The 12984-nt window shown below is 47.4% G+C and overlaps 1 protein-coding gene across 2 annotated transcripts in view; it reads left to right on the top strand.

The window, feature by feature from the left end:
• Window positions 1-12984, top strand: part of MRTFA (myocardin related transcription factor A) — an 86088-nt gene that overhangs the window by 69247 nt on the left and 3857 nt on the right. For both annotated transcript variants that reach the window (XM_058805765.1, XM_058805766.1), the window contains 11 exons: window positions 1796-1851; window positions 3423-3498; window positions 4165-4326; window positions 5737-5912; window positions 6373-6528; window positions 7030-7280; window positions 7624-7795; window positions 7939-9033; window positions 10122-10241; window positions 11993-12169; window positions 12551-12611. In XM_058805765.1, coding sequence (XP_058661748.1) covers window positions 1796-1851; window positions 3423-3498; window positions 4165-4326; window positions 5737-5912; window positions 6373-6528; window positions 7030-7280; window positions 7624-7795; window positions 7939-9033; window positions 10122-10241; window positions 11993-12169; window positions 12551-12611 — 2502 coding nt within the window. The remainder of the gene's footprint in view (window positions 1-1795; window positions 1852-3422; window positions 3499-4164; window positions 4327-5736; window positions 5913-6372; window positions 6529-7029; window positions 7281-7623; window positions 7796-7938; window positions 9034-10121; window positions 10242-11992; window positions 12170-12550; window positions 12612-12984) is intronic.

The raw sequence follows: 12984 nt of genomic DNA, 5'->3' as shown, positions 1-12984 counted from the left end.
TAAGGGATAAGGGTTTTTACCTCAGTATTTTAATAAGGATCCTTATGCACCACTTCACCGAGGTGGGTGCACTGCAATACACACACACACCCCATAGATGGCAAATACAATTTATAGACCTTACAAATTAGCATATCTCACAAGGATGCCCCAGTGGGAGGCCTGGATGAGTGGTGTGACATTCCCCCATCTGAGGAATTCCCCCCTGGAAGGGCCAAATCTCCAGTTTACAGGATATGTTCTAGGGAGGACCTTGGTTTCCCGAGATAGCGTTGGGCTTTCCAGCCCCCAGCTGCAAGGCCTTTAGGATGTTTGGTCTCCTGACAGAATACTAGGACAATGCTCAGTTATCAGATTTAAGGAATTACTAGTATGTATCCTAAGAATACTGAGAATACGTAAAAGTTGTATAAAAGAAAAGGCTAAAAATAATTTTGGTATCAGAAGGACTCTCTGTATTTCACAGAATGTGTTGTAAAACTTTCTATGGTCACTCCATTTCATTCTGTAAGAAAGGGTATGGAAGGCTCCACGAGTGTTAGAAGTAGTTTCTTACATTGCATTTATGCAGGGACTTTATTTTTTAAGTCTTTTGAGACTTCATTATGGACTTGTATTTGAGAACTACTTAATCACTGGTCTTAAGAGAAAAATAATATCAGCAGACTATTTATCACAGGATTTAGAGGAACATTTCAGAGTTACTAACTATATGAGCTTAGTTTTCTGTCTTCAAAACTTATCTTTATCTTTAAAGCTGAAGTTCTTTAACTTTTCTGTTTAGCTTGGTGATAATTCAGATGGTTTAGGATATGAGTATTTTAGAAATATGAAAAGAAATTATTACACTCCGTTCAGCTACTTAATACAAACCACAGTGTGGTCGTTATTTAAAAAAAACAAGCTACTTGCAGCTTCAGGGAAACTGTGAGGAGCTACTGACACCATCATCCCCCTGCTCTGGTTTTACTGTGGGACGTGAGCTTTGTGTGCTCCAGAGGAGCCAGGCAGAGTGAGAGATTCCTCCAGGGTTAGTGTGGTCCTGGACAGCAGAGGATCAGTTTCTTAAAACCTGATCCATTTTGGCTCTGGTTTTAAACAGGGCCCAAGGGGGTGAGAAGGCCTGTTCTGTGGAGAGCTGAAGTTAATTCCTCAAGCTGTGGTTTTCTGTCAATAGACAGATGTACTTTTCTCTCCAAGTGCCTCTGTTCCCACAGTAATTTCTCTTTCAGGGAGCAGTATTTGGGTCCTGTGGACCCTCAGGTTTTGCAGCCAGTCCTTGCATGTGTACAAAACACAGATCCAGATTCAGGAATGACTTGCAGCTTCCTTTGACATTAAAAGATAGTAAAGGGGATTTACGGTTCATTAGCATTGTCCCCATCCTTCCAACAGTCTGACCTCTTCAGTGTTTCAGAGCCATTCCCACAAGGGTCCTGGATATCCTCCTCTCTATTGAAGCTTGTTGAGGCTTTTTTGGGGGGCTGTTTCTGAATCCCATTCTTGGACCCAGCTTTGGGAACAGTGATTAGTTTGACTAAGAGTGTACTTGTAGACACTTGTTAGACACTCCAATGGCCCACAAAAATTTCAGCTCAGTTCCTGTGTCCCTGTGCTGTCAGATGGAGAATGGCACTTTCCATTGCTTTGTACCAGCTGGAGATGTGCCTCAGTGGGTTGGAAGATGCAGGAGGCAGTTGCTGTGGTGTGTTTAACTTGGTTGGCCTGAAGGGTTGTGCAGTGAGAGAACTTCCATCATTCTAATTCATTCACTAAATGCTTTTCCTCTCCACAGCTCTGAAAAGTCCAGCTGCATTTCATGAACAAAGAAAGAGTTTGGAGCGTGCCAGGGTAAGATGCAATATAATCTTTAGTGTTTTGGGAAAGTCAGGAATTGTACGTCTTGTGTTTTGGGCATCCTGTAGCTGTTAATGAGATGCAGAAGGGAAATGTTCATGTTCTGGATGTCATACAGCCTTCTGGAGTCAGAGGTGTATTAGATGGGGTGTTCTGCAGCTTGCATGTGGTGCTGGTTAACCCTCAGTGAACAAGTTATGCCTAAAGCTCATTGAAAATGGTGCCTGGATTTTCCCTAGAGTCATCTTTCTTGAAGTGGCTGACACTCTTCTTTCCCACTGTCCAGGCACTTGACATTTTTATTTTTATGGTGTTTATTTTGCCCTTAAATGCTATTGAATGCTCTTATCACGTGGAGCTCAGTTCCACCTTTGAGGAAAGTTTCTCTGTTACCCGCACATGCAATTTTTACCTAGGAGACCAGAAAAATTGAAAATTGAATAGAGAGGATCCCCCAAAAATCTTGACACTGAAATCACAAACTTCTGGCTCTACAGAAGGAGGAAGCCAGGCATCATACTTCATGTGCCACCTTTTCTAACTGGGGAGTTTCTTGGTAATTTCTGTTCCTCAAAAGGCCTCTGGGGATATTTTTTTCTGATTAGCCTACAGTGGAATGAAACTTGTTATGACTAAGATTTGTTTTAAAAGTGAAAGCAGCATAAGTAAAAAAAAATAAGAGCTGTGATTAAGAACTGTAAGGGAAGCCATTTAAACTGTGGAAGGATTGCAACAGGGGACTTTGCCTTAAGACCAGTCACCAAAGGTCTTTTGCTTATTTCTCTTTTTTTTCCTAAAACCTTACTAAGTTAATATTTTTATGTGGGCAGCTGAGCAACCATGGTGCAGTTTTCTGACTGACTTTAATACTTATTTTCTCTGAAGGCCCATCCTGATGTCCAGTACTTGCCAGTCTATTACCTGCTGCTTCCAGATTCCCACTGCTCAGCAGTGTAAAGAGTAACATGTTCAGCCTGTCAGGGTCATCTCTGTCCATTGCTCCATAGTGCTTTCTGCTTCTAAAAGCAGGTCTGGAAGTGAAATAAGCCTTGTCACAGCATTTAGATTCTGCCCCTCAAGGGACTGCATGGGGTCTTTGGCTCAACAAATAACATATCTTTAATCAAATTAAAAAGGATGCCCAAACCACAAGTCAGCCCTGAATGCCAGCAGTACATGAAAGTATATTCTGTGGACAGTGGATCCAGTGCATTTATCTCTCACATAAAAAGAAATCTCATGGATGTTTCCCTGAGACAAGTTAGTGGTGGTGCATACAACAGGAAAAGAGGACTTCTGCTCCTGAGGAAGTGCTTCCCAGTTTCTGTTCTGTGGGGCAGCATTGCACAATTGGCTGAGGTAATTATAATAGAAGGTCATCTTTAGAGTAAGCTCATTTTCTGGGTGCCCTGGGACAGGAGATGGGTCCCTTCTCCGGTTTGTACTTATTTAGATGTCAGTAACAGCTAAAGATGGTTGTTTGTTTTCATTGTGCTGCTCAAGAGTCCCTCACTCCTGTGTCCAGTCAGCTGAAGGAGGTTCTTGTTTCTCTGTTTTTGCTGCAGACAGAGGACTATCTGAAACGCAAAATCCGCTCCCGGCCCGAGAGATCAGAGCTGGTTAGGATGCACATTCTGGAAGGTATGGCAAGTGCTGAACCTGAAAACATCAACAATAAACTTTATTGTAACTACCTTTTTAACAGCTTTCTGCTTTGCCTCTGACCTCCAAAGCTTCCTTCCACTTGGGAATGGGCAGAAGATCATGCCTGGTGCATGATTCCTTGAGAGGGATTCAACTCTGCTTGCTCAGAATTATTCTCAGAAAAATCTGTTGTGTGAATTCAAATTGTGCAGTTTTGTATAGGTGAGCAACAATGAAATAGAATGACCATGGATTGCTTTTCTGCTAAGGGAAGACACTGTAAAACGTCCAAGAGGGATTGAGGCAGATTTGATCTGATTAATAACAAACCTCAGTTTCAGAGAGGGAGTGCTTTGCTGCTGCTGAGCACCAAGCTTGGGGCACAACCTGGGGGAAAGGTTGCATGAGAATTGGGTGACATCAGTTTGAGAACAGTGAATTTGTCAAAAGGGCTGCTGTAGTTATCTTTACAACCTAAATATACATAACATCTGTAATATCTTTGTAGTGCATAGTTACCTGTTGTTATCTATCAACTATTTTTCTGCACAGTTACCCACTGTTATCTACAGTTGCCTTTCTGAATAGAATTTAAATACTGCTGAAGGGCATGGGTTGACCATTGTTGGATTGATGCCATTTTATTTACTTTGCCCCAAACAGAGACCTCAGCTGAACCCTCCTTGCAGGCTAAGCAGCTGAAGCTGAAGAGAGCCAGACTGGCAGATGACCTCAATGAGAAGATAGCACAGAGGCCAGGGCCCATGGAGCTGGTGGAGAAGAACATCTTGCCTGTAGAGTCAAGCCTGAAGGAAGCTATTATTGGTAAGGTCAGAGGAGGATCTTTGTGGAGGGCATTTCCCAGATGTGCTGTGATTACCTATCAATTTACCTGCATGTCTAAGAGAGTGTAACCCCATGGCTGGTCTCATTTTCCTGGCCCTGAATCACAGGCTTTCAGCCCAAGGATTCAGAAAAGATCTCCCTCTGGCCCAGATAATGCTATGGAGACATTAAATTATAGGGAATGTGGACATTTCCAAAACAATATGAAAGCAGTTGTATACCCTAAAGACTTGAAAGGCTGTTGAAGATTGTATTCCCTAGATTGTCTCCTTAAAATCCCTCTCTCAGTATAACATGTCAACAATGTTGGTCAGGGAGAACCCACTGACTTAGATCAGGAGGGGAGACAGAATGTAAACAGGTGTGATGAAACAAAAGATGTCTGTGAACTCAAAAACTTCAGAGGATTCGAGCCCTTTAAAAATAAACCAGAACAGATGTAAATCATGCCAGTGCCATTCCAAGGGCTGAGAGGAATGCTGAGGAATAGCCTTCCCACTGCCTGAGCAGTGCTCTTTCCTGTCTCCCCAGACTGAGCAGTCTGTGTGTCTGTGGTTATTCATCCCCTCAAACACGCACAGCTACTGTAAAGACAAATGGGACACAACTGTGAGCAAGATGGAATACTTTCCATAAAAAAGGAAAAGGACAGTGTTGTGAGAGAGCCTGGCTTCACTGTTGAACAAGAAGTAGTTGAGGAAGGGTGAACTTGTGAACTGAAGCATAGGAGATGTGGCTTCCTTCTGACAGAGCAAAGTACGTCTCTGAATTCCTCTTGATTTTAGGTGAGGTCAAATGACAGTATTCCCCTGCTTAGCAGGATTAATTTGAGAAAATGTAGCTTAAAAAAACTTTAGTATATTACAAGTGTACACTCATTTGAATTTATGTACTGGGCATGTAGATGGACAGAAATGCTAATAGCAGCCAGGGCCATCACTTAATCCATAGTCCTTATTGCTTGTAAGACTAGAGGACAGTTTGGGATTCTGTCTTCCAAGACAGAAGAATCCAAGAGATTCTACCTCCTAACATACAGGACAAACACCAAAAAAGCCATTATTCAATCTTATACTGTCCAGTCTTCTTCTTTGGAACCACATGCCACTGAGCTGGGTTTGGGCAGACCTGAGATCTCTTCTTACACTCACTGATCTTGCCAGGCTTGGAAGCCAGGGAAATGGTTCACCCCAGTCCACATCACTTTATTGTACTGATAGTGAATGTAAACACTTAAACCTGATCCAGTTTGGACTCTGTTCTCTCATTTTTAGCTGGTGCTTTAAGCACAGCTCTCCATGCCATCATTGTCGTTGTGAAACACCTAGTGTCAAGCCGAGTAATTTCTTATTCCACTTTACAGACCACAATTGATGTTTGTGTTTTCAGTTGGACAGGTGAACTACCCAAAGGTTGCAGACAACTCCTCCTTTGATGAGGACAGCAGTGATGCCCTCTCCCCCGAACAGCCAGCCAGCCATGAGTCCCAAGGCTCTGTGCCATCGCCGATGGACTCCCGGATTTGTGAGCCTCTCCCTAGCACCACTGGCACATCACTAGCTCAGGTGAGAATGTGCAGGCCTCCTGCAGTGCCCTGGAGATTCATGCTGATTTGTGGCAGAGGAGCCCAGAAAGTGAGACTGAGGCTTCCCTTAGAGATACAGTCTGTGAGATTTCACAAGGGGTTTTGGCTCCGTGTGGTGTCAGTTACGTCCTCCTCTGGTTGTTCCCAAACCCTCATGGTGGTGCCTTGTGGGGAACTGGGCAGCCATTGCTTGGTGATACAGCCCATGTTCAACTGATCCCAGCAGGAAATGCTGGGAGGAGATACAGCTGTTGGATTTTGATTCCTTTTCTGCCCTAAGAAGTTGTACTGCTTCTCAGGGACAACTAAAGCAGTGCATTAAAGGCATCCGATTAAAAATTTGAAGGCCATGCTCCTTCCTAAGTGAACACTTCCTGCACCCTGTTAAAGTATTTCCCTCCTTTTGTGTGTATTCATTATGCTTTTTTCTGTCCCTGCAGGGTTCATCCCAGTTGCAGATTAGTGCAGACTCCAGTGAAACTCTTTTCCTACCTGAGCAGCCACCTCCACCACTGCCACCTCCGCCTCTTCTGCCCCCTAGTCTTACCAATGGAGTGGCTCTTACTGCTGCCAAGCCCCCACCAACACTCATTAAGGTACTGTTTTGGCTGATGTCTTTATTGTTGTAGTCTGAAGGAAGATAAGAAGGTTACTTTTAAGCAGGTTTGGAGTTGGAAGTATTAGATTAACAGATGCAAAGGGAGGAAACATTTCTCACTAGTGTCTTCCTCCGACACTAATTGCAACATATTTAATGGGGTTTTCTGTTCCATCGTGTATTCACCTTCTATAAAACGGATGCTGAATGCAAAATGTTTTGAAATGATCAGTGTTATCTGTAATTAGAGTCAATGAGTCTGCACTGGATGAGCAAATGATCTGATGTGCTGGGAAAGGTGACCTGCATTATGGTGCAGCATAAGCTGCTGCCAGTCTATGTCTGTAATGTCTCAGTTAGAGAAGCATGGAAAGACCCTGAGGTGAACAAACTAGAAAACTTCAAAATTAAAATCCCAGTGTGTGTTCTGGTTTACATGGAGTATTACATTATATCAGTGTTTCCTTTCTGACTTGCTTCCTCCTTTTTTTCTAAATAGCAAAGCCAGCCCAAGTCTGCTAGTGAGAAGTCTCAGCGCAGTAAAAAAGCCAAGGAGTTGAAGCCGAAAGTCAAGAAGCTAAAGTATCATCAGTATATCCCCCCGGACCAAAAGCAGGACAAGGGAGCTCCTCCCATGGATTCATCCTATGCCAAAATACTGCAGCAACAGCAGCTCTTTCTCCAGCTTCAGATCCTCAACCAGCAGCAGCAGCACTACAACTATCAGACCATCCTGCCAGCCCCACCTAAGTATGGGTCTGCAGGAGCAGGTCACTTAGCAGCACTCTTAGTAGAGACCTGGTGTTCTGGGTGTGAGGGGTGGCCTCTGGGTGTGACAGTGTGACACATTCAGCCGTGTAGGTTCCAGAGGGCCTCAAAAAGAGCTGGTGCAAGATGAATTGGGCAAAAGCCGCTGAAGTGAGTCAGTTGGCACAGCAAGGAGCATGGATATAGTTGAGAGCATTGGTGTGCTTCAGAGTCTAGGGCAGCACTAGTGACCCAGATGTTTCTGAATGTGTATGTTTGTGGACACTGTGGGCCTCTGGTGTCTTTCTGCCGTGGTTTGATGTCTGTGTTCTTTCTTTTCCTGCAGGCCTCCAGGAGAGCAGCAGAGTGGTGCCAGTGCCCCTGCTGTACGCAATCTCTCTGCCACAGTCAGCAGCACACCTTCAGTATCTTCTGGTTCAGGTGGGCTGAGTAGACAAAACAGTAACGCTGCAGTGGGCAAGCCTGGCCCTCTCCCTGCCAACCTGGATGAGATGAAGGTAAATGTCCTGTGAAGCTGAACAGACCCTTTCTGCCATTGTCAGTGGGCAGTACTGAACGATGTTGCTGCTGATATCTAACTGATAGTTGTTCAGTTAGGAGCTCTCTTAATATTGCCCTCTTTCCCCCCCCCCCTTACCAGGTAGCAGAGCTGAAGCAGGAGCTAAAGCTGAGGGCCTTGCCTGTCTCGGGCACAAAGACGGACCTGATTGAGCGTCTCCGAGCTTACCAAGAGCAGAACGGTGCAGGCGGCCAAACAACCCCCACTCCCAAGCCCAGCACAGCAGCCGTCCTCCCTAAAGCTGCTGAGGTGGTGGTGGCCTTCCCAACTGCCCGGCTGAGCACAGGGCCAGCCCTGGTCACCACTGGCATTGCACCAGCAGAAGTAGTTGTGGCCACAGTTACTGGTGGTGGCGTGATGAAGTTTGGGAGCACAGGCTCAACTCCTCCTGTTTCTCCAACTCCTTCTGAGCGCTCGCAAATGAGTACGGGGGATGAAAACTCGGGCACTGGAGATACCTTTGGAGAGATGGTGACTTCACCTCTGACCCAGCTCACCTTGCAGACATCTCCAGTGCAGTTCTTGGTGAAGGAAGAAAGCTCCAAGTCCGCTTCCTGCAGCACAAATGTGGCACCCAAGTCAGAGTGGTGTGGTGCTGGTAACAGCAGAGATGCAGAAGTTAGGGACAAAGACCAAATGCTGCAGGAGAAGGACAAGCAGATCGAGGAACTCACCCGCATGCTGAAACAGAAGCAGCAGCTGGTGGAGATGCTTAGGCTGCAGCTGGAGCAGGAGAAGCGCTCCCAGCAGTCCCAGCCAGCCCCAGCAGCCACGGGAGAAGGAACAGCCCTCGCCTCCAAGCCAGGAGCATTTGGCGCCCAGGTCAAGAGTGAAAACGGTTTCCTGAGTTGCCAGTGTGCAAAGCAATCCAGTGGCCAAACAGAGCAGTTCAGCCCTGCACCAAGCGCTAGCCAAATGGACACTTCCAACCCAAGCGCAGTGCCAAAGAAAGCCGTGCTGGTGAAGCAGGAGGAGGCAGAGCCGCCGTGCCAGTCCCACAGCCCGCAGCTTATCCTTGGCCAGCAAGGGAGCGCCCTCGTCAAGGGCACCCCTCCCCCCACCCTCATCACTGACTCCACAGGGACCCACATTGTCCTCACCGTGACCAAGCAGAGCGCCGAGAGGCAGGGCCTCTCTCCCCATGGGATGGCAGGGAGCAGCTGCCCACCCCTGCAGGTAGGTAGGGGTCAGATCCCATCTGAGGTTGGGTTCCTCTCTCCTCGTCCCACTCAGGTCACCATAGGATGGCCTCAGGGGTGGAAATTCAGTAAATACTGAAAGGGCTGAGTTGCTCACTGCAGTGGTTGGTAGATCATGGCTTTGTAAAACAGAGCAGTGTAAGCAGATCTTTGGCAAAAAGACTGGGATTTGACTATGATGAGCTGTGTACGGCAATGCACGATTGGCTCCGTGCATCACAGGCTGTTCAGCATTCTTCCAAACACATGGTTCTGCCTTTTGTCAGGCAGGACCTTGGGCTTGGACTATAAGGGTTTGTTGCCACAGTTCACTGTTTTTTAACAACTATGCCTGTGGTAGTAAAATGAGCAGAGTGTATTTCACCTCTTGTCCTTAACTGTAGAGATCGTAGTTGGAGTGATAGATGGGTCATCTTATCTACCAAGAGGTGAAATCAGACCCTGGGAGCAGACTGCTTTTTGGCTGCTCTTTGTTTTAATGCATGTCAGTATTTCAGTGTTAACAGAGTCTTTCATCAGAGATGATTTACGAATCCCCTGCTGGCATGAGCTCAGCACTTAACAGAAGTGTTCCGAGTGTTCCTTCCAGGAAGGAATAAATATGCCCAAGTTTGATGGCATAAGTCAAACCTCAGCACCTTCCATGACATCAAGGATAATTTTCATTCTCTGCCGATACATTTCTTGCACTTTCTGCAGAGCAAGTGGCAGTGTCTGCCATTAGTTACAGGCACGGAGCAGGCTATGTTTGCTGCATAGCAGGTGAGATGTCGGCAGCGAGAACCTCACCTGAGCTCCACCACTGCTCCACAAGGGCACAGCTCCTGTCAGGTCTGGCAGTCCTTGAGGCGTGTCATGGGTAGCCCAGGGATTTAGGCTGGTACTACCTCCTCCCTTAGGACTCTCAATTGCATCTGATCTGATTTCTCTGCTCAGGGAAAGAGAAGGATGGAATTTAATAAAGAGTGGGGAAAAAACAAACTTATAAATCCTGTAAGAAGCCTAAGCCCTGTGTCAGTGTCATGTCTGGGGAATAACCTGTTACGGATACCCTTTTCTTTCCAGAGCGTACAATCATCACCCGCTAAAACTTCCAGCCAACTGCCGTGTCAGGTACCTGCAAACACCCCTCAGCAGCCCACACAGCAGCAGCAGCAGCAGCCCAGAGGACCAAACCAATCTAAGGTAGCTCACTGCCTGCTCCCTTTTCTCCCTTGGTTTTCTTTGCCTGCTGCCAGCGTTTGTAGCCACAGGCAGTGGGTGCAAATGTACCACATTCCAGTGGGTGTTGTCTGTGGAGTAAAAACAGCGAGGGGCTGGAGTGGGCAGCCTTGATTCACAGGAGTGTTCCACATTCTTGAAGGACTGCTGCTGAACAGAAGAGGTGGCTGCTGCATGGAGAGAGGGTGGTGTGGACGGTGTGGCTGCTGCTGTGAGCTCGGAGGGGTAGAAGGGCTGTGACCTTTTAGTCTCTGCTACTGCTGAGCATGCTGTCATTTCCATTCTCCTGCCCTGAGCATGCCAGTTAATCACCACTTTGTGAAGTGTTATACTGCTTCAGGAAAGAGAGCACCTCTGCCTTTAACCCTCTCCAGGTGCTGGCTGTAAAGAGGCTATGCTGTACATCTCAACCCTTTCTAGCCTGCTTAGCTGTCTCTCTTAACTGTAATTAAGATAAGGTACACAAAGATGATTTAAGAGTTTTTAAGAACTTGGAGGATCATTTCTGAGTCAGTTCCTGGAAAGGGTATGAAGACAGAAGTGATTTCTAGCATATTTAGAGTGAGAAATGTACTTTGCAAAGGGTCAGTGCTTTGGTTTGCTTTGAGACCTTGGAGAAAGTGGAGAAGGTAAATAAAGGCAACTTTTTCCTTGGAGTTCCTTAGCCTTTGTGCTGCAGAGGTGTCTGTACTGACTTTTCCAATCCTTTTGCCTCCCTGTGGGGTCAGAAGCCAGGTCACAGGGCAGCTGGCCTACACCAAGTTGTCTTTCTCAGCACCTCCAAACCTGCAGCTTTTCTTTCCCAATGGTTTCCATAAGCAGTTGCTGAGAATTGGTACTTCTGGTAAAACCAGCCCACCCAGTGTGTCAAAAAAGGTGCCCTCCCAGCACATCACACGCCCTGTGCCATGGTTTCCAGCCCTTCTCAGGAAGAGTGGACCCCAGCAGAGCTGCTCTGGGGTCGCTCCTCTACCTGTGGGTCACAGAACAGATGAGCAGCTTTCCAGAGAAAACAGGATAGGCAAAGGCATCAATATGTACATGTGTTGGAAGTGGCATTCAGCTGCTGCCCAGGGTTTGCTGCTCTGGGGGAGCAAGTGTGGGTCATGCAGAGCTGCTGTAGAGAGAAAGGCCTGATCCTCCTTCCTATGGGCAGTTATGTGCTGATTCATCTGGTAAAGCTGAGTCATGAGCACCACTTCCTGCAACACTTGGGGTTTCCTTTGGAGCTCTGGTGCTGCTGAGGGCTCTGGTGCTCTCCACCCACCAGCAGGCTGTGAAACTTGCTGCTAAGTGAAGCTGGCTTGTGACTCCAAAGCAGGCACTGTAGAGGGAGGTGGGTAGGCCCTGGATATATTGCACAGAGTAGGCTGAGCACACAAGGGAAATGCCCTTTCCCTCCAAAGTGCTGCAGGAATCCCCTGCTTGGATAGATGAGGCTCTCCCCGTCCAGGAGAAACGAGGAGGTGGTTTGTGGTGTGGCTGCTTTAGCATTGGAAAAATCAACTAAAGATTTCCAGCTGTGAGTCGAGGGGAAATTTGTCTTCTTCCCCTGCAGTCAGGGGAGGCAGGCTGCTGTGGGCAGAGCAGTGCAGACTGCTGTGCAGTGCTCCCAGGGAGAGGTGATGGTCTCTCAAAGCAGCTGTGAGACAGGAGTTAATGTAGACTTTTCCCTGATTTGCATTCATTCCCTCTTCTGCCTTCATTCTAAACAGTCCTCATCACAGCCTGGCTCTCCTGCTGCGCCTTCTCCCTCCCAGATGGACCTGGAGCAGCAGCAGCACACGCCGCTTTTTGGAACTCCTCCACCTCCTCTTCCGGTTCCCTCGGTCCCAGTGAAAGAGCCACCACCAGGCTATGAAGACGCCATGAAGCAACAGCCAAAGGCCCAGGTGAGAGCTGTTGCTCTCCCTGGTTTCCTTGGAGAGCAGAGGAAAGGTTGCCATTGTGAATTTACTTAGTTTCTTGATGTGAGCCAGTGGTAGGGAATGGAGACACAACTGCGCCTTTCTCATTGAACTTCCTCTGGAGGGTTTGGGCTGAACCCAGGTAAAAAATCCCAAGCCATTCACTGCTGTTGCTGACCATACTTTCCAAGCCAGTTACAGCCTGGGTTACAGAGGTTACATGGTGCCATGCCATGGTGTGCTCACTCTTGCTAAAAAACAGCTGCATCCCTGGGGCAAGGGAGGAGAGCCAGCAGCCGAGGGTGTTGCTGGAGGTGGAAGTTCCCCTGGTGAATAGGAAGCTAATCCTGCACTTGCTCTCTCCAGGAGAACGGCTGTTCCAGCCAGCAGATGGACGACCTGTTTGATATCCTCATCGAAAGTGGAGGTGAGGAGACAAAGCCAGCATTTCCCACCGTCCCTGGGTCTGAGTCTGGGGATTGCAGAGCACCGAGGGGAGAGTCTCTTATAGCCTCGCTCTTCTCCAGTGTCCCTTGCAGGGCCTTTAGCACTGGCAGCAGTCATTAAGGCACTGAGGGAGATGTCAGTCAGGCCTTAATATGATTCTGTGATTCTTGATAGCTCTGCTGCATCAGAGTCAGGCACATCACTTCTGAGATACTGGACAGAGATGGGATTTTGGGGAGGTGGGCTGAAAACTCCCCATAGTGAGGCAAGCACAGGCACGGGGATGTTTCCTCATCCCAGCTGGTGGTCAGTGACAGCTTAGTCTGGGGGGTGTCTGTAGCCCTGGTGGGTGG

The sequence above is a fragment of the Ammospiza caudacuta genome, chromosome 5 (assembly GCF_027887145.1).
Source record: "Ammospiza caudacuta isolate bAmmCau1 chromosome 5, bAmmCau1.pri, whole genome shotgun sequence".
Lineage (NCBI taxonomy): Eukaryota > Metazoa > Chordata > Aves > Passeriformes > Passerellidae > Ammospiza > Ammospiza caudacuta.
The sequence above is the reverse complement of the archived record's forward strand: the minus strand, read 5'-3'. Positions and strand labels throughout refer to the sequence as shown.